The sequence below is a fragment of the Dryobates pubescens genome, chromosome 28 (assembly GCF_014839835.1).
Source record: "Dryobates pubescens isolate bDryPub1 chromosome 28, bDryPub1.pri, whole genome shotgun sequence".
Classification (NCBI taxonomy): domain Eukaryota; kingdom Metazoa; phylum Chordata; class Aves; order Piciformes; family Picidae; genus Dryobates; species Dryobates pubescens.
The window spans coordinates 6,596,712-6,620,509 of NC_071639.1; the positions used below are offsets into that span (position 1 = coordinate 6,596,712).

The 23,798-nt window shown below is 39.8% G+C and overlaps 1 protein-coding gene across 1 annotated transcript in view; it reads left to right on the forward strand.

Annotated features, from left to right (window-relative positions):
* TBC1D32 (TBC1 domain family member 32) overlaps positions 1-23,798 on the forward strand; it is a 56,220-nt gene that overhangs the window by 31,249 nt on the left and 1,173 nt on the right. Inside the window, exons 24-32 of the mRNA XM_054173974.1 lie at positions 1,215-1,337; positions 2,634-2,742; positions 3,788-3,881; positions 9,751-9,876; positions 13,780-13,863; positions 17,932-18,001; positions 18,815-18,933; positions 20,289-20,443; positions 21,836-21,976. Of these exons, the coding sequence (XP_054029949.1) occupies positions 1,215-1,337; positions 2,634-2,742; positions 3,788-3,881; positions 9,751-9,876; positions 13,780-13,863; positions 17,932-18,001; positions 18,815-18,933; positions 20,289-20,443; positions 21,836-21,976 (1,021 nt within the window). The remainder of the gene's footprint in view (positions 1-1,214; positions 1,338-2,633; positions 2,743-3,787; positions 3,882-9,750; positions 9,877-13,779; positions 13,864-17,931; positions 18,002-18,814; positions 18,934-20,288; positions 20,444-21,835; positions 21,977-23,798) is intronic.

A 23,798-nucleotide genomic window follows, 5' to 3' on the forward strand; every position in this document is an offset into this window, starting at 1 on the left:
AATAAGCATTGACTAACAGACTACAACTTTCAACCAATATTATTCTCTGGTTCATATCAAGTCTTGTGTGCATGCAAAATACCATGCTAATCAGGCTTAATTTATGTTGTGTTTTGTGACTGTGATAAAGCAGAAAATAAAAATGGCAACAAGAATGTTTAGTCATGTTCTTTTGCCTTCACCATGAAGCTTTCCCTGAAGTTGTTCTGTTGTTGTGCTAGGGTGAATAGATTGGGGGGAGCAAGAAGAAAGTAATCTGATTTGGATTCACTGTATCTGATTTACATGACACATATTGGAGTATTTTTGCTGTTAAGTTTGCCCTGAAGTCAATAATGACAATTGTATGTAATGTGCTGCCATGTGCTTGGGTGATTATTAGTTTAATTTACCATTGGTTTATGTTTCTCTGAAATGAAAAACAAAAGAAACCCCCACGGCAGATTTGGTTTGGTTGCATGTCAAATCTGTTGTTAAAGCTTTTGAATTGTGTTAAATTTAATTACAGAGAAATACTTAAAAGCTTATTTTCTAAAGGAATGACATCATTTCATCTCTCTCTCTCTCTTTCCCTCCTCTTCAGACAACCTGGCTCTTGGGTTGTCTTACCAGCCTATTAGAATAGAATAGACCTGTGAGATCATCAAGTCCAACCTATCACCCAATACTATCTAATAGACTAAACCATGGCACCAAGCTCCCCATCCAGTCTTTTCCTGAACACCTCCAGTGATGGTGACTCCACCACCTCCTTGGGCAGCACATTCCAATGGCCAATCTCTCTTTCTATGAAGAACTTCTTCCTAACATCCAGCCTAAACCTCCCCTGGTGCAGCTTGAGACTGTCTCTTCTAACATTTCACATGGATTGTGACTTTTGTTATTCTAAAATATAAAACTAAAAGCAGACTGAGCTGACCAGTGATTTTAAATATTTGTTTTCTCTTGGTTATTCACTACACACAAAAAAATCTGTTGAGAACCATTCTGTTTGCTCAAGGATGTGATACAAAGGATTTTCAATGAAAGAGTGTTTCTGACCCAGTTCTGTCTGGGCATTTTTCAGACACTTCAAGGGTTTGGGGTTTTCTGTTTCATTGTGGTTTTGTTTTGTTTTCCACTTTGAGATCTCATAAACATGTTATGCTTTGTCTTTACTCTGCATTGCTGGACTCCTGACTGATGTGCTATCATTTCCATGTGTCCTTCTGCAGGTTGTTAAATGTGCTATGCTGTGAGCTCAATACCCTGTTACTCTTGGAGACTCAGTATAAAGTGTCACAAGCTCTACTAACTGCTCAGGAGGAAAATGTCACAGAAACTTCAGAAGGACCAGGGTAAGAAATGACTGATGGAAATTTTAGTTTAACTCTAAAACATTTCTCCTGAGATCAAAACCAGGAATATATTACTGGCTTTGAACGTACAAATACTCTCTCTGATGATGGCTTCAGATGTGCATAAGTTTAGAATAGAATTAACCAGGTTGGAAGAGACCTTCAAGATCATTGAGTCCAACCTATCATCCAACACTATCTAGTCAACTAATCCATGGCACCAAGCACCTATTAAGTCTCTTCCTGAACACCTCTAGTGATGGTGACTCCACCACCTCCCTGGGCAGCACATTCCAATAGCCAGTAACTCTTTCTGTGAAGAACTTCTTCCTAACATCCAGCCTAAACCTCCCTTGGTACAGCTTGAGACTGTGTCCTCTTGTTCTGGTGCTGGTTGCCTGAGAGAAGAGACCAACTCCCACCTGGCTACAACCTCCCTTCAGGTAGTTGTGGAGAGCCTCCTCTTCTCCAGGCTAAGCAGCCCCAGCTCCCTCAGCCTCTCCTCACAGGGCTGTGCTCCAAACCCCTCCCCAGTTTCGTTGCCCTTCTCTGGACACATTCCAGCAAGTCAACATCTTTGCTAAACTGAGGGGCCCAGAACTGGACACAGGACTCAAGGTGTGGCCTAACCAGTGCTGAGTACAGGGGCAGAATGACCTCCCTGCTCCTGCTGGCCACACTGTTCCTGATGCAGGCCAGCATGCCATTGGCTGCCTTGGCCACATAGAGATAATTGTGCTTTACCATCTGAGGATCAAACCTACTATTTCCTTACTAAGGAAAAAGTTTTTAAAAACTTGATGAATAAAACCTGATTTTTTTTCATTCCTTTTAAAAACTTTTATACCATGGACTGGAGAGTGACTTTAGAAGTTGACTGTGTGCTAAGTTATGAATAACTGCATAATTGTGACAGCAGAAATTTGCTGGTAAGCCAAATAAGGAGCAAAATTTGATAGTCCATTAACTGTCTCCCTGCTGAGCATGTGGCCATGAAGCTTGCAAAGTTTTCTTCTCTTTTTTTTTGCCCAGTAATTGCTCTGATGTTTCCAACCAGCAGTGAGTAGATGTACAAAATTAGAATAAAGCTTGCAGACACCTCAAAGGGCTTCATGCTTCTGTTTATTGCTTTTATGCCTATTTGCTTTCCATGTTGTGTTTAACTCCACAATGTCTCTCGATGTATTCTTGGTCTTTAAAGTTTAGTGAGTTAAACAGTTGGTGCATCAAAGTGGTTCTCTTATTTGAAGGCTTTGGGGTTTAGTGTTTTTATTTTGGTGTGTTTTTTTTCCTCAGAGACTTTATAATTGATGGCCTTTCAGTGGAGAGAAACCATGTTCTTGTGAGGATAAATCTCATTGGAGGCCCAAAGGAAAGGATTTTGCCTTTGAGAGTACTAGATAAGGTTAGAATCTTAACGGCTTCTCTTCCCTAACTGAACAGTTTTGCTGATAATTCAGGAATTGGAGAATCATTCAACAGTCAGAAATACCAGCCCACCTTTTGCTTTATAAAGGGCTAAAATTAAGAAGTGATACATTGGGGGGGAAAAAAATAACCTTGTTCCCACTGTTTGGGAATTGGCATGTGTCTAGGACTTGCACATCCAGATGAAATGCTTGCATTGCTCCACTTTAATGTTACTTCTCCTGCTAAAAGGTGAATGCAAGTTGTCTTCTTTAAACTTTATTTCCATATTTAGATTTCCATGTCTTGCATCTTCCTTTTATTTGATATTTTTTTCCACACTTGGGTTTTCATCTGAAGTATCTATAATCTGGGGGAGTGTTTGTTAAGCAGCTCTTATAAGTGTTCTGACTGGCTATCAGTCTCTCAAAGGTGAAATGCAAGTTACCATCAACACAACAGAGAACACTGCATCTGTGTGTAAAACTGGAAATCACAGAATCACCAAGGTTGGAAAAAACCTCAAAGATCATCAAGTCCAACCTGTCACCATGGACCTCATGACTAAACCATGGCACAAAGTGCCACATCCAATCCCCTCTTGAACACCTCCAGGGATGGTGACTCCACCCCCTCCCTGGGAAGCACATTCCAATGGCTAACAACTCTCTCTGTGGAGAACTTTCTCCTCACCTCGAGCCTAAACTTCCCCTGGCACAGCTTGAGACTGTGTCCTCTCTTGTTCTGGTGCTGCTTTGTTTTGTGGTTTGTTTTTTGTTATTATTAAAATGGCAGTTTCCTTTTTGGTTGAGGAAAAATAACTGTAAATTCAAGACTGTCTGTGGTATATACTGGAGAACATTCTGGCTCAGATGATTCTTTCGGATTTTGGATCCTTCAACGTTTTTTTACTAACAGAATATCTCATTGCAAATTGTGGCAGCAAGCATGGACAGTAATTCTGGGAAGCTTAGCTGTGTGTTAATTGAGAAAATGTTATAAATTCTTCCCCTAAGTTAATTTCTTTCTGGTACTGTTTTTAGGGCAGTGATCCATATCCTTGGCCAATGTTCTCATCATTCCCTTTGCCAAAGTGCTACCTAGCAGAACTTCCCAGGAAAGCTGAATTCAAACAAGGTATTTCCAAAGCATGCAAGCTGTGTAGCTGTCAAACAAGCATCTCAGTCTTTTACAATTCTTTTCTCCTTCCTCCTTGCTGTCCCCTCCCACCCCTATCCCCCAGATGATAATCTCAGAAGTGTTTCAGGGCTCTCTTACTGTTGTCTGCATTTGTAACTAAATAAGTTGGCTTGGTTGTGCTTGTTGGGCTTTGTGCAACTGTCAATCTGCAAAGCTCCGTTTAGTAACCTAATTCTTATGCAAACCTCAAGATTAACCTTTTGGCTTGTCTCAGGTGGGTGACTCATGAGATACATTTATATGATCTCCCTAGGAACTGGAGCAAGACCGTATGGTTAAGCTACAAATTTTTGGTACACTGTTTCTGTGCTTCAGATCCCTGTGTTTACAAAGCTTGGTGGTGTGTGAAATAGACAGCGTTTAGGATAGTTGGTTTCCACACCGCACATCAATTTGGAATATGGGCAGACTGAAGAAGCCTTTGAAGAGCTACCTAGGCAAAGCAGTTTAATTCACACAGAGAAAGCGTTTTGAGGCTTTAATTTGCATAGACAATGCAAAAGAACCTGATGAATGCTTTACAGTCATAAAGGAGCCTTTGTATTTGTTCATGTTTGCTGTCTCCTTGAGATGTATTTATTTGAAATGGGTTGTGAATTTTCTTAGGCACAGGTTTTGAAGTGATAGAAATTCCACATTAACTCCCTTCTCTTCAATCACAATTTTTGGGGTATGATCTCTTGTTATGGCTGAGTATATTTAAAAGTTCACTACCATGAGGAGATGAAGACCTTGCTCATTTCTTTCCTCACTTTGTTTTGTCTTTTTTATTGCTAGGTGTTTGGTTTGGTTTGGGTTCCTGGGTTTTTTTTTGTTCCTCTGTTCCCTCATCTTCTGCCCACCTCCTTCAGCACTTCTGTCTTTTCTTTGTTAAAAAAACAGTTTAAAATTCAGGTGTCCTGATTGTGTTAGGGCAGAAGCCCAGGACTGCCATCAGCTGCAGGTGATTAGCAGTCAGGAATCAGCCAGGGCAGCTGCTCCTAGTTGGCTGCAGGTGTAGTCCATAAACATTAAGCTCAGTATAAAGGGGGAAGTTTGCTGAGCAGCAGAGTCTTTGTAGTTTGGTTCCTGCTCTTGCTCAGGCTCCTTCTGGCTCTCCTTTGTTCTCCTGCTCCCGAGGACTGCCTTCCCCTTGCTGGGTTAAGTAGAACTTTATATGCTTCGTGTTAGCATTGGTATTGCTTTTGCTGTCCCGTTGAATCCATTTTCATTTCAGCCTGTGTGTCTTCTCTCCTTTTGCTGATTCCCTTTCTCTGCTGGGGAGGGGTCATTGGTGATAAAGCAACTGCTGTAGTTTAGGCCTGGATATGGGCTAAATGTAGAAGTTCTAGCTACATGGCAACACTGTTTTGCAGGTTGTAGTTGCCTACTAAGTTGTGAAAGTGAGCTGGCATTTATTTGGTGGCAGGAGTTGGGGTTTTTTGAAGCTATTTTTATTCTGTATTCCCTGGGTTTTGCACTGTGGTGGCCTGCTGGATGAAGTGACAATCCATATTTAATGACAAGCAGTTAGGCGAGTGGTTTAGCTGGAAGAAAGTAAGATACTGTGTGAAATACATGGTTATGCTCGATTGCATGGATCACAAGAGAGATGTGGACCTGCTGGAGTGGGTCCAGAGGAGGGCCTCAAAGATGATCAGAGAGCTAGAGCACCTGTTTTAAGAACACAGGCTGAAAGAATTAGGGCTATTCAGCCTGGAGAGGAGAAGGCTGTGGGGAGACCTTATAGCTATATTTCAATATCTGAAGGGAACCTACAGCAGTGCTGGGGAGGGACTGTTTAGAAAGGCCTGTGGTGACAGGATGAGGGTCAGTGGTGTTTGAATCTGGAGCAGGGTAGATTTAGGTTGGGCATCAGGAGGAAGCTCTGCACAATGAGAGTGGTGAAATACTAGAACAGGTTGCCCAGGGTTGTGGTTGAGGCTGTGTCCCTGGAGATGTTCAAGATCAGACCTGATGTGGCCTTGGGCAATCTGGTCTAGTTGGAGGCATCCCTGCTGACTGCATGGGGGTTGGACAAGAAGACCTTTGCAGGGTCTCTTCCAACCCGATGCAGCCCCGGAATCTGTCATTTCAGTTTAAGCATTCTTGTGCGTTGTCTGAGGGTCCTGGGGGGAAAAAATCCATTGGTTATACAGAAACATGTTCTTGTTCTCAGTAGGTTACTTACCTATCTCTGTCCTGATGATAGAAGTGGAAATTGTTAGCTTGGCAGTTGCAATAAGTAGGTAGCTCATATTCTACTGAGGGTATTTACTCTGGGATTTTGTATCTTCTCTAGACCTTTTGCAGGCTTATATACACGAATCTTTGTTAGCTATGTTTTGAAGTTAAGTTCTTTTTTTGTTACAGACTATGTTTCCAGGGAAACCCTAAAGCAAATACAGGGCTCCATAGTCTTCAGTGACATTTCAGAACAGACTCTAACCCTGTGGTTTTTCTTTCCTTATCCAATTGTTGGACCATCAGATAAGATTTTTAAAGGTGACATGTTTAAACAGTGTAATTTTGCATGCATTGATGCTGCTAGACACTAACACATGTGCAGTTTAAGAAGGACATTGAGACACTTGAATGTGTCCAGAGAAGGGCAGCGAGGCTGGGGAGAGGCCTTGAGCACAAGCCCAAGCGGAGAGGCTGAGGGAGCTGGGATTGTTTAGCCTGGAGAAGAGGAGGCTCAGGGGAGACCTTATGGCTCTCTACAACTACTTGAAGGGTGGTTGTAGCCAGGAGGGGGTTGGTCTCTTCTCCCAGGCAACCAGCACCAAAGCAAGAGGACACAGTCTCAAGCGGTGCCAGGGGAAGTTTAGGCTCGAGGTGAGGAGAAAGTTCTTCACTGAGTGAGTCATTAGCCAATGTGCTGCCCAGGGAGGTGGTGGAGTCACCATCCCTGGAGGTGTTCAAGAGGGGATTGGACGTGGCACTTGGTGCCATGGTTTAGTCATGAGGTCTGTGGTGACAGGTTGGACTTGATGGCCTTTGAGGTCTCTTCCAACCTTGGTGATTTTGTGATGGCACAATATAAAGATGTAGTTTTGCAAAACCTGCAGAAGAGGATGAATATTAGAGACAAACTGTAAAGAAAAGTAGAGGTCAGGTCAAGAAGCCAGAAGGAGGCAGCAGAGATGGATGGGCTGTGGTCATGGAGTCCTACTTTCTTGAAATTGCTGTGTGTTTTTGTGGTGGTGGTTTTTGAGGGTTTTCTTTTAGTAGTTTTTGTTTCCTTCAGAGGAAATAAAATTTCACCCAGATCTCTGCAAAGCTGACTGATTAAATCTCAGCCAGTAGTCTCTGATCCTCATCTGCCAAACTGAATTACTAGAGTCCTTCAGGAAGTAAAATAACTATTTAACTTGTAGAGGAGTGTTGCTTTGCAGTTGCAAGCTTTCCCTCAACCTTCACCTGTTACAGAAATAGCAGAAAAGGGCAGAGAGTGTAGCAGAAATCCTACTGATAGTGCTGTGAGAGTAAATCCTTCTTCACATTAAGTTTTCATACTCACGTACACTGTTCAGTGCATGTTATTTGGAAAGATACTAACTGAGGATTTGGTTATTTGAGAATGACAAGGGGATTTCATGTTAACTAATTTGGAATAATTAGTAATAATTTGCTGTAATCATCTTTTGAAATACTATGTATCATATACTAAATTCTAGTGACGAGGATACGATTTGCTGAATATTAAGTCATTAAGGTCTTTACACTTGCTTGAACTAAATTTATATGCAGTGTCATCATGCTGTTGAAAATATTCTAATCATCTTAAAAGTGTAAGATAATTTGAAAATAGTATTTTGTTTGTGGAAACAATTAAGCTTTATTGGAAAACTCAGTACTGGCATAGGCTTCAGAAGGGAAACTAACAGCAGGTATTCCAAATAGCTGTAGACTGGCATAAAGGCTTGCAGAATCACAGTATGCTAGGTTGAATCTTTAATCAGAAGTCTTTTATTGACAAATTTTGTTTCTGTAATGTTGGTTTGTTGTTTTTTTTTTTTCCCAAAAATGTGAAAACAGAGCAAAGGATAATTTGCAAGGTGTGAACCTTCATCATCTTAGTGACTAGTTAGTGGTATAGGCTACAGCCCTTCATACTGATGGGAGCTGCACGGTCCCCTGGCAAAGGAATTGTGCACAGCTGGAGTGAGTGCATGTGCATTTGCCTTGTTACAGATCTATCTTTTTTCCCCAGAAGCTGACCAGAAAATATTTCATGGCAGCATCAGGTACTCTGGGAAGCAATCTGCCTGAGGAGAGGCAGTCTAATTGATTGTTTCCATTTGATACGGTCAGGGTTTTCTGTTAGAAACTGAGTTGGATCAGTTTCCTCTTGCACAAAATACTTTGTAAAATGACTTGGCATTTGAACTTCAAAGTTGTTCTGCCTTCTGAAAAATAGAGTTTGGTCAGCCAGTGTGTTTTGTAACAAATCTAACATACAGAAAGAACTTAACTGCCAGAGCCTATGTATGCATTCTTTTAATTACTGCCTTGAATATATTCAGTGTGCTGTGTCGTCGTGGGGGGTTGCTGATGTTTGTTGTTCACTGTGAATTCCAAGATAGGATATTTTGGATGCAGAAAATCTCTGATTTAAAGGGGAAAAAAAATAACTTAAGGCTTTTATACAAACGTGATATTGATGAATTGCAGCTTAGCATTTTCATGTAGGATTACCCGTGGTGGTTCTGCATTTGTTGCTATGAATCTTCTGTTTTCAAACCTCTGTGAGACTCAGCTAGTTGTAAAATTTACTGCCTCAGCCTGTGATGGTTTATTCTAGGGAACTGGTAAAGTAATTTCTTGCAACGTAGTAGAAAATAGACCCCCCAGAACATAAAAATCACTTTAGCCAAGAGAAAGACATACCACTTGCTGTCCTTTTGTCATTGCATCAATGGCCATTTTAATTCTGAAGGCATGGCTCCCTGCTATAAAGAGAGACTGTGTCTTTAAGAACAAGGAAAAAGTAACAGCAAGGAGCAATCTTTGAAATTTTCTTTGCATTTAAAAGGAATCTTTCCTAAAGATCTTCTAGTAAGCGTGATGAATGTATAATGAAAAATGTTATCTGATGCATTTGTGCCTCATGTATAACAACTGTGCCAAAAGACTGTGTGTTAACAATGTTCAGGTAAAAAGTCAAGCATTCAGAAGTTCAAAACCCCCCTGAATTGTATTGCTGCAGCCTCTGACAGCACCACCAAAGGGCCTGTGGTCCTGGATGCACCTAGGTTCTTCAGAAAACTCAGTATTCCAAGTGTTTGGGGGTGGTTTGTTTATTTTTGTGGTGTGGGTTTTGGTTGACTGGTTGCTGGTTTGGGTTTTGTTTGGTTAATTTTAATATTGCCACAAAACCTGCAAGGTAACATTTCAGCAACAGCTGAAAACTCTACCTGTTGTGGGTTGACCCTGGCTGCATGCCAGGGTGTCCACTAAACCACTCTGTCACTCCTCTCCTCAACTGGACAAATGAAAGAAAATATAATGAGAGGCTTGTGGGGTTGAGATAAAGACAGGGAGAGATCACTCACTGGTTACTGTCACAGGCAAAACAGACTCACTTTGGGGAAATTAGTTTCACAGAATGGTAGGGTCTGGAAGAGACCCCTGGAGATAATCTAGCCCAAACCCCCCACCAGAGCAGGATCACCTAGCACAGGCCACACAGGAGCACATCCAGGCAGGTTAAGTCTTCAGAGAAGACTCCACAACCTATCTGGGCAGCCTGCTCCGGCACTCTCAAAGAATTACAGAATCATCACAGTGGAACGCTAATTTTATTTATTTTTATTTCTTCTAGATAAAGAACTTGACAAGCTCTTATCAATCTTAAAAAGTCCAGAGAAGCAAAGTGGATGGGCAGAAACTTGTAGGAAACAGTTCTGCAAAGTCATGAAAGCCAGGCCGGATAGCATCAGCGGAACAAGTGAGTATTGCTGAGTGAAAGCAAGCAAATAGAAGTGATACATTTTCAGAGCCATTGTTCCATCCTTTAGGGAGAAAACTATTTAAATTCCAGTTTTCATCAGGTTCAGCTAAAGAAGGTTTGACTAACTTTAGTCTTGAGTAGTAGTCTTCCATAGACTCTCTTGTTAAGTATGTGAGAGAGAATTCTCTAGGCTGTGATTTCAAAAGATCAAATCGAGGTAACTGCATTACACTTTTCATTTTGAATTGATTCTTAGAGGACCTTACTCTTCCTGACATGAAGAACATGGATTCTCTGATCTGATTAAATATGGACCACATCTACTGCCTCAAAGATCAGTGAGATCCAGATTCTACATGTAGTCTGTTCTTTTTAGTATGACCAATTTAAAAACCTCACATTCACAAAAGAGATTTCTTTCCTTTTCCACTCGAATTCTGTAACAAGCCTCCTTGAAAAACTGAGTAAGGACATGTGTAAGTGCACATGAATGTGCATTTAATTTGTGACATTTGATTAGGATTTGAAAGCCATTAATAAAGAAGATACTTGTGCATCAGTATTGTGATAGTTGCCTATCAGTATAGGCTATGCAACCTTCATCTCTAATGGAAGCATTGTCAGGTTTTATTACCTTGTGTTCTTCTGTTCAAAGAAAATGCAGCTTCTTCCTTTGCTGTTTCAAGGTACAATAGTTGAAAGTCCCTGTTGTCTTAGGAACCCTAAGAAACCCAAAGAAGTCTTCCTTATTGTTGTTGCCATTAATAAATCTATGAAGCACCAAGTTGGCAATTCCTTTCTTAAACTCAATCATAGGATCAATAAGGTTGGAAAAGACCTCAAAGATCAACTCCAACCTGTCATTCAAGACCTCATGACTAGTAAACCGTGAGGTATGGTTGATGGAGTTGGAAACTTCAGATGCTGCTCTTACAAGGAAATCAACTGTCCAGGGTTTTCACTCTTGAATTTTTAACCTCTAACATAAGTCAAGCAAGATTAATGTTAACTCTTCAGAAAGTTCTTTTAACCTCCTCTGAAGCATCTGTCAGTTGGTCTAGAACATGATCCAGTAACACTAGGTACACTAGAGGGTCTAAAAATACCTGATACTTGTCACAGTTTCTAACTTAAACCAAAGTGGGAATTAGATCACCTGTCATGGTGCTTACCTATTAAAACAGTTTTAATCACATTATTTGTTGTTTTTTTAATCAGTATTCTTGTGCAGTTCAGAAGCCATTTTGATTACCACCTTTTGTACATGAGTTCTTCAAGGGGAAAAAAGTCCTACAGGAATTCATCTGGTTTATGAGCATCCTGCAGCCGTTTAGGGAATTTTCAAACCCCTTTCATTTATTCTGTATGTGATTACACACTCCTAAATTAAAATCCTCTTTATTTTGGGTGTGTGGATTAAATTTGCATGAGGTAATTGCCAGTCTCTTAAACATCAATGTTATCCAAGCTACCATAATTTAAGAAAATCAACATTTTCACTGAATTGGGTAGGGCACAACACTAATCTCTGTCTCTGAACATATCCTCTGCATGAGAATTGGGGCTTTTACAACAGCACCATCTGTACTATACAATGAGCTTGCCTAAACTTTTGTCTCCTGTTGCAGTTAAATGCAAAATCACTGAGGCACCTTTATCAAGATTTTTCAGGAAGTGTCCACATGGCAACTAAATGATTTAGCATTAAAAGACAGGATTTAGAATAACTATTTGTCATTTCACACAGGCATTCTTTTGGAAGAGACAAAGTCCAGTGAAAATCCTTTATTTATCCCTTAACCACATTTGGTTTGTTAAACTCTTCTGTGGGTCTTCCTCTCTCAAACTTGATTAAAAGCATTTCAAAGATACCCTGATAACACTTAGATGCTTTCAAATGATAGAAATCAATTTAGTGCTTGAGTTTCCTAAAATTGCTTAGCAGTTGAGCTGTCACTTGGCCCATTAACTCAAGCACTGAACTGAGTTATTTGACTGCTAGGTCAAGTGTGTAGATGCCTTCCAAGAGGGAAAAAAAAAGGAAGAAATGTACTATTTCTGCCTTGGTTGAGAATCTTCTGAATTAGTGATATTTTAGGTTCTTTTAGCATATTTCCTGTTTGCTATTACAGCATTTCAGTAATCACAATACTAATAATCATGCAGTTAACATCTAGCTAGTTACAGATTTGAAGTTGAATTTATGCTTTTTTGCTGTGTACAGCTCCAATATCACTTTGCACAAATATTTGTTATATGGCTTGTGGACCAAATTCCACTAAGCATATTAGTGAAGATTTGTGAGGTTGTTTATTCTCACAAGAGGAATAAACTGCTACTGTTCTATGAAATAAATTGCTTTTTGCCAGTCCCATATGGTTTATTAACCATGATTAAAAATAACTCTATTATGTTTAAGTAGCAGTTTCTTCTCTCCATAAAAATGCATAAGAATATAAATTACACATGTAATTTTTCCTTGTGTTTGATTTAGTAGTCCTTTGCAATTCAAAATTAATCTTAATGCTGTTGGATTTAGCTGCTCTTAGCTTGTAAATCTACATTCAGCTGTTGTGGTGAAACTTCTTTCCCCCTTTGCCCTACCCACCAACATAGTCTTAGAAAGAATCTGTCTTAAAAACTTTTTGTGGACTCCTTCAGGGTAAATGAATTTCTCTAAACGTTTTGGACAACTAATCAAGACAAAACTAATCAGGATTTAATGTCACTATGTTAGTTTGAAATAGTTGCAAGAGGAGTTAATTATCCTTATGGTATCTCTTTCTTTGTTATTTGTCTTGTGTAACAAGCATCAGACTGTGATTGCAGGTTCTGTCACCTTCCCCCTTACACAAGAAAGAGCTTGCACTGCAGTCATGTATTAGATTTCTAGCTCAAGAGTTTTCTAGCTTTGTCCACTGCCACCACAGATTGTTACCCTTTTCTTCTGCATCTGTTCAAGCAGCTATCCCCTATGATTTAGTGGAATTACATGGTCTAAAACTGGCCAAACCACCTATGGCATCATCTGATTTGTCTTAAGCAAACAATTGTGATGGCACCAGGTAGTTTTATATAATGTGTGGGTTTGATTTTGTGAAACAGCTCCTGAAATTTAATTTTTCAGCTCCTTACAGCTATCTGAAAGGAGGTTGTAGCAAGGAAGGGATTCTTTTCTTTTCTCTAGTAAGGAGTGATAAGAGGAGAGGAAATGGCCTCAAGTTGTGTCAGAGGTGGTTTAGGTTGGATATTAGAAGAAACTTCTTCACTAAAAAGGATTCTGAAAGACTGGAACAGGCTGCCCAGGGAGGTGGTTGAATCCCCACCTCTGGAGGTGTTTCAGAGAGGCAGAGGTGATGCTGAGGGACGTGATTTAGCACTAGCCTTGCAGAGTTAGAGAATGGTTGGACTCGATGATCTTAAAGGTCTTTTCAGCCAAAACTATCCTATGATTTCCTTTTGTCACCATTATTTTGGGGTGATGCAGGTGGCTGTTGTTGCATGAGAATTCTTATTGGGCTTTTTTTCTTTCCTATCTACATACACAGCCAAATAGGCTAAGATGTTTTCAGTTTAGTCATGGTAGATTTCATATTGAAACTGTGTAACAAATCTAGAACTAATCCTTAGAGGATATAAAGATAATATGGGAGTCTCTTTCTGTTTACACTGAATATATTCTCAGTAACACAATTAAAGTTTAATTTAAGAATAGTATTAAGAATGCAAAAGGATGATGCATGCTTTGAATTGTTCCCCCATAAAAACAGGAATAAACATGCAGGAGCTCAAACAGCTTTAGTTGCTCTCATATTGTTGTTATGTTAGGTAATGCTGCTCCATGTTTGTGGTTTGTTTTTCATTGCTTCTAATGTTTTAATGGGGTTTTATTCTTTGCAGTTGTGGCAGAATTAATTGAAAAGTTGGTGTCACATCTTTCTGAAAGCCAACTGGACTGTTATTTCAGCACAGGAAACTATAAAGGTCAGTTTCTTAATAATGTATTGCCATGCAGCCTCTTCATATTTAAATTGCTTTCCTTGTAAATGTATCTGTAGCATTCTGTTTGTTTGGTTTGGGGGTTTGTGTTTTAATATGTTCTTTAACAACTCAGGAATTCATTACTCAACTGGCAGGAAATGGCTCACTTTGGAGCAAAAGATGCTGTGCTTGAGTAAACAGTACAGATAGTTTTCAGTGGTGGGCTCTCACATTTCTCGCTGGGTAATGGAAAGCTAGAGATGCAGAACAGATGAGGGTATGATTCAAAGTATTTGTTGACATCTGTTATTGAAAGATTTGCAAAGCTGATAGCATAACCATTTAAGATGGTGTAAGCAATCTGGCTTACCCTTTGAGAGCCCCATAATATATGATCAGCCCAAAGGTATGCAAGCTGTATTGCATAAAAAGATGTGCGCTGAAGAACTCTTCTGGAGATGGAATGAATCTTAGTTTTGTACTTACAGGAAGAATAAAGGATGAATGATGACGTTTAAGTGTAAAATAATACATTTTAATATTTTGAAGCATTTGCAAAATTAGAAGATTCAGCAGCACTGTTATTACTTGCTTGAAAATGCATTTGCATTCTTTATTCTCTGTCCAGGACTTGCCTCTTACATTGTAGTGCAGTCACTTAGGGTACTTACACTGCTGCTACCTCTGGAGAACTAAGCCTGCTTTAGGGAAATTCTGTTATTTATACTGATATTTTATTCTCACATCCATAGGATGCAAATATAGTACCCTTGGAGAATTCAGACTTGCCTTTGAAGTTTCAAAGCATAAAACCTCTTTAGTAATTTAGAGGATCTCTTTCTTTTATGTAGATGTCTTTACCTGTTGCATGGTCACTAACAGAGTGCTCTTAATTTTGAGAAGCTCTCTCTGTTTAATGAAGAGAGTGGCTGAAGTGACAGTTGGTCCTGTCACTCTTTTATTTTTCCTTAAAGGGTGTTTGTGTTGTCCTGCATTACTTTGTCATTTACTTTTCAACATCTCCAGAGGCATAATAAGCAACAGAAATCTTTTCATGCATTCATAAGACTTGCTACTTACACGTTTCTGACACTTCCCAAATCAAATGACGATCCTAATGGTTCTTTTAAAAGCCCATGTAATGTCTTTGTGATGTAAAGAGTTGCCATCATTGGAGGTGTTTAGGAGGAGACTTGATGGGGTGCTTGGTTGCATGGTTTAGTTGATTAGATGGTGTTGGATGATGGGTTGGACTCGATGATCTTGAAGGTCCCTTCCAACCTGGTCTATTCTATTCTAAAGGATTTATTTGACACTTAGATTGCCTTGCTTGCTCCTTTCTGTACCTCTCTAGGTCACAGGTCAAATTATCAAGCCTTCTCCAGTGATAGGGAAGGCCTAGGTGTAGTTTTCTGTCTTAGGGAATGTATATCTTCAATCTCTTTGGAGATCAGTATAGTCCACAGATCTAAATTTTCAAGGTTATCCCTTCTAAACAGGAACTCAAGGACCTAAGGAACTAAAAACCAGTTTGTAATATTTGTTTGATTGTAATGAAGAGAAGCCAGATTTGTCTTGAAAGTGGATTCAGGGCAGTGCCTAGATCCTCACTCTTTAGCATGTTTCTTGAAATGAGAAATTGATTATCTTTAAAAATGACAGCTTCTGCTAAACTTGTAGGTAGTTGTAATTAGAATAACACAGGCTTCCATCTGCTGTGGAATTCCCTCAGGATTCCAGCCTATTATGAAATTTGCAAATATGGAAAAAAATCAAATTAGTTTGGGTTGCTATCATTTTCCAAGATAAGAAGGAAGGAAAAAAAGATCTGATGAATAACTCTGTGGTTGCAGTGTTTGGTTGCAGTGTTTAATTATAAACGGTAACACAAATCCTGCTTGAAGTTTGCTTTCTGCTAGCAGCAATGTTACTGCTGCCATGTGAATTCAGATGAGTAAAATAACATGCTACATGTGCATTAAATGTTCATGAAGCCTGTTTACAGAATCACTGAATTGTCAGGGTTGGAAGGAACCTCAAGAATCATGCAGTTCCAACCCCACTGCCACAGGCAGCAACACCTTGCACTAGATCGGGTTGCCCAGAGCCACATCAGCCTGGCCTTAAAAACCTCCAGGGATGGTGCTTCTACCACCTCTCTGGGCAACCTGCTCCAGTGTCTCACCACTCTCTCATGGTAAAGATGTTTACCTCGTGGTAAATACCCTTCAATTTGCTGGTTTAGTTTGTCACAATCTCTACTTTACAATGTTTTACATCTTAAAGAAATGCAAAATAATCTGGTGAACAGGTACTTTATTTTCTTATTAGATAGAGAGAAAGGAAGCTGACAAAGCATGTTGCCTATTCCATTTAGTAATAGCTCCAGTGCTCTACTGTGGTGTTATTTAATTCACAGTTCAGAGAGGTGTCTGTCCTTTGTGTGAGGGTAAATGGCATTCTTACTTTGAAAACTGATCTGTTGATGCCTTTTGTTATGAAAGCCATTGTGTTTCAAGACAAATATCAGGTGTTTTGATAAATATCTGTCAAATGAGTTTTGTAAATTAAAAATGAAATTAAATGAAGCCAGTTCAGTGTATTAAATCAGAGGTAGGAGCATCATTACAATAATAGTCACAATGTACTCATAAGCTTACCAGTCAACTTGTGATCCATGGATTGCAATATGCAGCATTATAATATTTAACTGATTGTTAATAACAATTTTCTAAGCCTAATGGAGCACTTAAGGTTTCTAGGTCTGGTTTTTAATCAGGGGGAAGTAGTTCTTTGTGTATTCTAAATGACTTTATAGTTTACTAAAGCCTAGTCTTTCCAGTCTCTTCATTGGTGATAAAAGTGGAAAACCAAAACTTTTGACTGGGGACAAAGTTTGAGAGTTCCTCTCTGGGCTGTGGATTTGCCCAGTGTATGGAGCTCTGATTACATCCAAAACACTGGTGTACAAGAGCAAGAGGTTCTGCTTTGCCAAGATGTTGTGTGTAATACAGAATTATTATTCAATCCAAACTCTGTTAATTGTATCCTCTTTCGCAGTGCAGGGGGAAATAGCAAAAGGACAACTGGTAAGGAGGAACCCCTTTTCAGCAACTAAGAGGTTAATGCAACAGACAAGAAAAAGCAATGAGAATCAGTGAAACCAGTTGTGCTCTTTTAATGGGAGATAAGCATTCAGTACTTGCTTGGCCTGTGGGATGTGATAGAGTTGATCCTGTTCACCATTACCCCACTGCTGGACTGGGATACCAGCTCCTGCGCTGCCACCCACAGGAGGATCCACCTCCACACTGAAGCAAGGCTTCCTTGTGGCTTAAGAGGTTAACAACACTGCTTGGCCTCTCCACTGGCATTAAATAGGATGGTGTCAGGACTGAGTTAGCCATTAATCACAGCCAACTCGTTTAAATTCCCCCTGCTTTCCAGGACATGAGTATGCCTCTTGCCTTCACAGCTGCACACAGGACCCTGAAAATGAATTGGTAATTGCAGCCTGAGTAAAGAGGGAACTTGGAACAGGAGCTTTAAAAAGATATGACCTGTTTTGTTCATCTTAGTGGGTTTTTAACTGAAATGTCCTGTGATTTTTGTATCTATTTTCCCAAATATTGAGTTGCTGATATGCTACTGTGCAAAAGATATTTGGACTTCTTTGGGTGAAAAAAAACTAATCATCTCTTTGGTGTGGGCTTGCTGTTTCTGTCCCATCAGATTATTGAAGAAATCTGTTGCACTCAAAGACTGGTTGATTTTTCTTCTGTATAAATGGGAGTGAAAATAGTGTTTGTTTACCTTCTGCTGTAAAGCTAATGATAACCACAGTAACAGTGAACATTTCCTTTTTATAAGGTGTTGTTAATACATACTAAATGTACCTGCAGAATGCAGCTTCTCGATGCATTCTTTGCCAGCACTGCTAAACTCCTCATGAGTAAGAAACAGCACACTCCAGAATTGGTATTCATGCCTAAAAGCAGCTTTGCATTAGTATGCAGTTAAAATTATGTTTATCACAACATTTTATTATTTCTGTTTATTCTTCTATTGTAGCTGTGGATGCAGATGTGAAGAATGAGAGCCTTTCATCAGTGCAGCAGCTTGGTGTTGCAATGACTGTCAGGTACATGGTAGTTAAACATTTTCCTCGTGCATTCCTAGGATCTGTTTGATTTCCACAGAAGGGCTTTAATGATACTTAATCCATCAACTCAATATTTCATACCATTTAAATCTAAAGATCATCTTTAAGAAAATGAATTCTGACTTGGAAAATGAAGAAGGTATTAGTCCCTCATTAAATTATCTTTCCAGATTATATAGGTTATTATCCTTTATCATTGTAAAGCCTCACTCTAACTTGTTAGTAAGATTTACCATAAAATCACATTATCCTGAGTTATGTCTTTTTTTTTTGCCCCCCTGACATAATTTCTCTAAGTGGTTCTGTTTAGCTAAGCTTAGTTATATGCCATTTAAACATTTTATTTGGCTTGTAATTTGCAGAGCAATGATGAAGGAAAAGCTAATCTGCCTGTACTGCCACAGATTGTTATCTTTAGCACTGATCTTTGAATTCTGATGTTAATAATTACACATTCCATACACTTGGATGGAGTTCCAAGTAATCTCTGTAAAGAAAGTGAGTCATGTGCATTAGAGCACTTGCTCCTCCCCACCACAGTATTTAAAACACAACTGAAGGGAATTTAGATGGAGAATAGTAACTGAGTAGCAGATGTTTGCTGTGTATCCTTCCTAGATAATAGGTTTTATTATCCACATAAATGGTTTATCTACAACACACTGATTTGTGATGAGCAACATTATGACAGCTTAACTGTCACAGACCTATCAAATAAGAACTCTTGCTTTTTAGAGATTAGAGACTAGCACACACCTTGCAACAGCTTTGGGTTTTACCTTTCTGTGCTAGATATGGAAAATACCTCAATTTGCTAAAAGAGCAACGTGCTGAGGATGGACTGTGCTTCGTGTTAATGAATTGTGAGAAATTCCTCAGACAGCAGCGAAGAACTGTGGTGTCCTCACTTTGTATCCTTTCCTGATGGCATGAATTACATTGCCTACAAGTGACAGTGGAATTTCAACTTTCATTTTAGGGTTGTGATGGGGGTGTAAACGTGTTGTATGTACTGAAAGAAGACAAGGACTTTCACTTTGAAATGTCCTGAAGTTAAAATGCACACCCAGTGCACTCAATCTCCATCTTTTTGTTCCTGTACTTTGTTAGGATTCTGTCATTCATTTTGGTTTATAAACTGCTTTGGAGTAGGGTCACATCTTTCTGTGGCTGCAGCTGTGCACATGTGAGTGTTGCTCACTGCTAACTGCCACAATACCAGCAGTGGGTACTGGTATTGCCTATTCATGATGTGTGGCTGTCGTCTGATCAGCAGGAATGTTTTTGCTTCTGACTCTTCTGGATCTTTTCAATCTACTGTGATATTTTTTTGTTGAAAAAAATTATTAAGCAGATGACCTTTTCCAGCAAGCTTCAGGTGTTAGACTTGCATATCACTATGCAAATGTGCTCCAGGTATATTAGTCAGAATATGCTTGCTTGTTTATTTGCTTGTTTAAAGCCTTTGTGTCCAGTTCTGCCCTCAGTTTAGGAAAGATGTTGACTTGCTGGAATGTGTCCAGAGAAGGGCAACAGAGCTGGGGAGGGGTTTGGAGCACAGCCCTGCGAGGAGAGGCTGAGGGAGCTGGGGTTGCTTAGCCTGGAGAAGAGGAGGCTCAGGGGAGACCTTATTGCTGTCTACAACTCCCTGAAGGGAGGTTGTAGCCAGGAGGGGGTTGGTCTCCTCTCCCAGACAACCAGCACCAGAACAAGAGGACACAGTCTCAGGCTATGCCAGGGGAGGTTTAGGCTGGATGTTAGGAAGAAATTGTTCACAGAAAGAGTGATTGGCCATTGGGATGGGCTGCCCAGGGAGGTGGTGGAGTCACCATCCCTGGAGGTGTTTAGGAAGAGACTGGATATGGTGCTCGGTGCCATGGTTTAGTTGATTAGATGGTGTTGGGTAATAGGTTGGACTTGATCTCAAAGGTCTTTTCCAAACTGGTTAATTCTATTCTACTAAAAAAATAATCTTCAGAATTACTGTTTTCCCTCTCCACCATTATTCTTTCTTGTACTGTAAGCACAGGTGTCTTGATGTGGTCCTCTTTTTTTTGCATTTACTTTGACTGACTTTGCTTGACTTCTGTGGATTGGAAAACACCCCAGCATATAGGGAAAAAGCATAAATCATTTCTTGTGATTCTGTTTGTGAGGCACCAAAGCCTCAAGAATCTGGCTTCTGAGCAGCCTCCTCTTGTTTTATCTCTAACGAACAAGCCTCTGTGTGCATGGGCCTGGGGAGTTCCTTAACCTTCTCACACAGGCTGCTTGCAGGAGCACTATGCTGGCTACGACTGGTTTGCCTCGTCTGTCTTCCTCCTCATGGCAGGAGATGGCGAGAGGACACTGAAGTTTCTGCAGCAATTTTCACATCATCTTGTTTCAGCATTTCTCTGGATCCCAAGACTGCATTTATCAGTAAGAATGAAAAAGCTGGCTGTTTTTTCCTTGCAAGTTTCTACAGGAGGCTTTATCAACTTCCCTTAGTTTGGGGTGGGTGTTTATGAATGCATTAAGTTTCCATGAAAGCTGCCTAACTGAATACCTGACCCTGAAACAAATGGCTTGGGATAATGTAGATTTGACATTTGCTCAAATGGTGCTTTAAATTTAGGGAAATAATAGGTGGACTGACAGTGAAGGCAATGTTAATTGAATTTTAAAGCTGGTAGTAAAATAAACTTTGCTGCTGGCATTAAGTTCTGTGGGAAAGCTGCAGTGCTCTTGAGTGACCTTTTTTATATTGCAGGGGGGTTGTAGTAAAACAGTTTTAACTTTGACTAAATGCACTAGAAATTTCAGAAATTATTACTGCTCAAATAGTGAATGCTTAAAAAATTAAACTCATTAGTATTTTGGCTCAAATTTGTACTCTCAGAAGCATCATTACCGTCTTTCATTAAGGGTGATTCCATCTAGGTGTAAACAAACCCCCTCCAGTTTGGCTTTGTACGTTGTCACATTGTCTTGCATGTTTTGAACCTAGACAGAAAAGATTACAACTGTAATCTTTACTAGAGAACTGGGGCTATAGGAAGCATGGCTTAGTTTCTATACCTCTTCTGCATGTAGGCTTCTATATTAATAGGAATTGGTATTTCTTGCCATCAGCAGTGGCCATGTGGGTTGACTCACCACTGAGTCCAGCCCTGAGGTTCTTCCAGCACAACAGTTTTTTACTCTATTGTGTGAATATAATGGTGCTGAGAAGTTCAGTGTGGCCTTCCACACAAGAACTAGCCAGCACTGCAGCAAGCTGCCTGCAGTGCTAACATTCATTCTCGACACCTAAATGATTTGGTTTTCAGAGTGTGTCTTGAAAACAAAGAGAAAATTCCATAATTAAGGTATTTACATAACTACTGCAATGTAAACTGAAGTAAAATGTCAACATGTGAATGTAGAATTATCCAGCTCTTGGATTATGATGCTGCCTACCTCCAAGAGGAGGAAAATTCCAAAGGATGTACCTTGACCTTCTAGCATGAAGCGAATGATTCATTACCTGGAAACTAGGCACTGATATTTAGAGCTTACTAATGGTTTTCCATCCTTGCTTTGACAATTAAAGCTTACATGCAAGAAAGAACTCTCTAATTTAAAGGAATAGTTGAGATGTTTCTAATGTAGTCAAACTCATGTAAATTTGACATGTTTCTCCTGATGTCAGTTCTGTTTATCATCTCTAAAATAACTGGGATGACTTACCTTACAAGTAAACAGTTGTGGTGTTGCATTGTTCTCAGCAAGGTATTTTAAAACAAGACATTTTAATAGTCTGAGATCCTTTCCCTAAATGTTGTTCATCAGATCCACCTGCCTGTTGCCACAGTGGAGTCTGGCATCCATCCAGTCTATTTCTGCAGCGCTCACCACATTGAGATGTTGCTGAAAGCCGAGCTGCCGCTTGTCTCCTCAGCTTTTCACATAGCTGGTTTCACTCCATCCCAGGTAACTGTTGACAGCCTATCAAAGTATCATCACATTTTTGACTTCAATCCACAAAAATCAAGTCTGTTCAGGAACTACTGTTACTTTTCTATACAGCACTCACGTGGTGGTGGTGAAAGTGGGGTTTAGAGAGTGTATTAAATGTATAGTGACTTGAAGTGTCTGAAAATAGACAGCGACTGGCTTGGGTAGAATAAGGGCAGTGCACTACAGCTGACCACCTTCCCCTACATGTTCATGAAGAAAACTTGTTGAAGCAAATATATACTAAAAAAGGAGGTGTCATTAAAAATAAATAGAATCTCTCATTCAGGTAATTTTCTAAATGTTCTGCAGGAGGGAAATGAGTAATTTTGAGAGGTATAAAATAGGAAGCAGTTCATGTGATAGCAGAGCAAAGTGAGCTACCTTAACTGCTAGAGGTTATGGAGTCACAGAATGCCAGATTGGAAGGGACCCCAAGGATCATCTGGTCTAGCCTTTCTAGGTGATAGTATGAGATGGCCCAGCACCCTGTCAAACTGAGTCTTAAAACTGACAGATGCAGAGGCCTATTTATCCAATACTTATCCTCTATCCAAAGAATATTTATCTATCATGTTTCTTTCATTTTCCCCACTTACTGCTGTTCTGAGTAATGCAAAATGCTATGTGTGGAGCATTACTTGTACAGACTGCAGTAATGAGTAAGGTTGCCAATGCAAAGGACATCTCACCACAGTGAGAATGCTTATTGCTGTTCCAAGGCAAGAAAAATATTAGTCATCTTACACCTGCAAAATTCCTTTAACATAAGATATGGAACTTAAGAGGCTTCTTAATGGGGGCAGGTGCTAGTGTGGTACAGGTATTGCTTGTAGTAATCAGATTGGGATTTGGTCTTTGAGGGGAGAATACCAGCAGAGGAGGGACTTACCTCAGCATACGAATGACATTCATGATAACGATGCTCTTTTGGGGTGGAAAAACAAATGAAGCTCCTTCCTCAGTCAGCTGCTCAATGATAGAGCAGTTACTGTTCTAAACTGCTGACAAGGACTTTTTAAAACTCATTTATTTTGGTGGGTGCCACTGATTTTGGAGTTCTGCTGCAGGATGAAAAACAAACCAACCTTGAACTGTGAAAACAGCTCCAATGTTTTCAAGAGCTTGTGTACATCAACAAATACCTAAAAACAGATTTCATGCCAGAATAGGGCTGCTGTCATCTAATTAGAATCTTGTTACTTCTGTTCCTGCATATTTTTAAACACTTGAAGGCCAAATTAGCAGATGATTTGGGGTCTAGAACTAAATGAAATGTGCTTGTGCACATCTTAATACGTTGTAATTTGGAACTGGCAAAAGGAGTCACTAAGTGTATTCCATACCCACTTCATTAAAGGAAAGTTAGATCCTTAGGGAAAGTTAGAGTCTCAGGGAAGGATCTAAGATTCATTTGTAAAGCAAAGAACTGCTTCAATTTAAAGGAAAATCCACATTAAGCACACCTTCATTGCCTTCATTACCCTTTAGGCCATGTTTTAAAACAGCTTTACTTTCATTAGACATTGAGTTTTGTGTCTCAGCTTTAGGAGTGGCCAGAATATACTCCTCAGTTAAGTGAGATGCATGGATGCAGGGGGATAGATTGAGCAGAACTTACTGGAAGGCTATTCAGAGGCTGTGATTTACAAAATGGCATTCTTGACCACTTCTGTACTTCATCCCCTTTGTTGTTGTAAGTAGGGTAATGTTACAGGAAAAGTGGTCTGTAGTATAGAGAAGTTAAGAGAGAAAGTTGATCAATTATGATAATGTCTACAGCAATTTAATGATATAG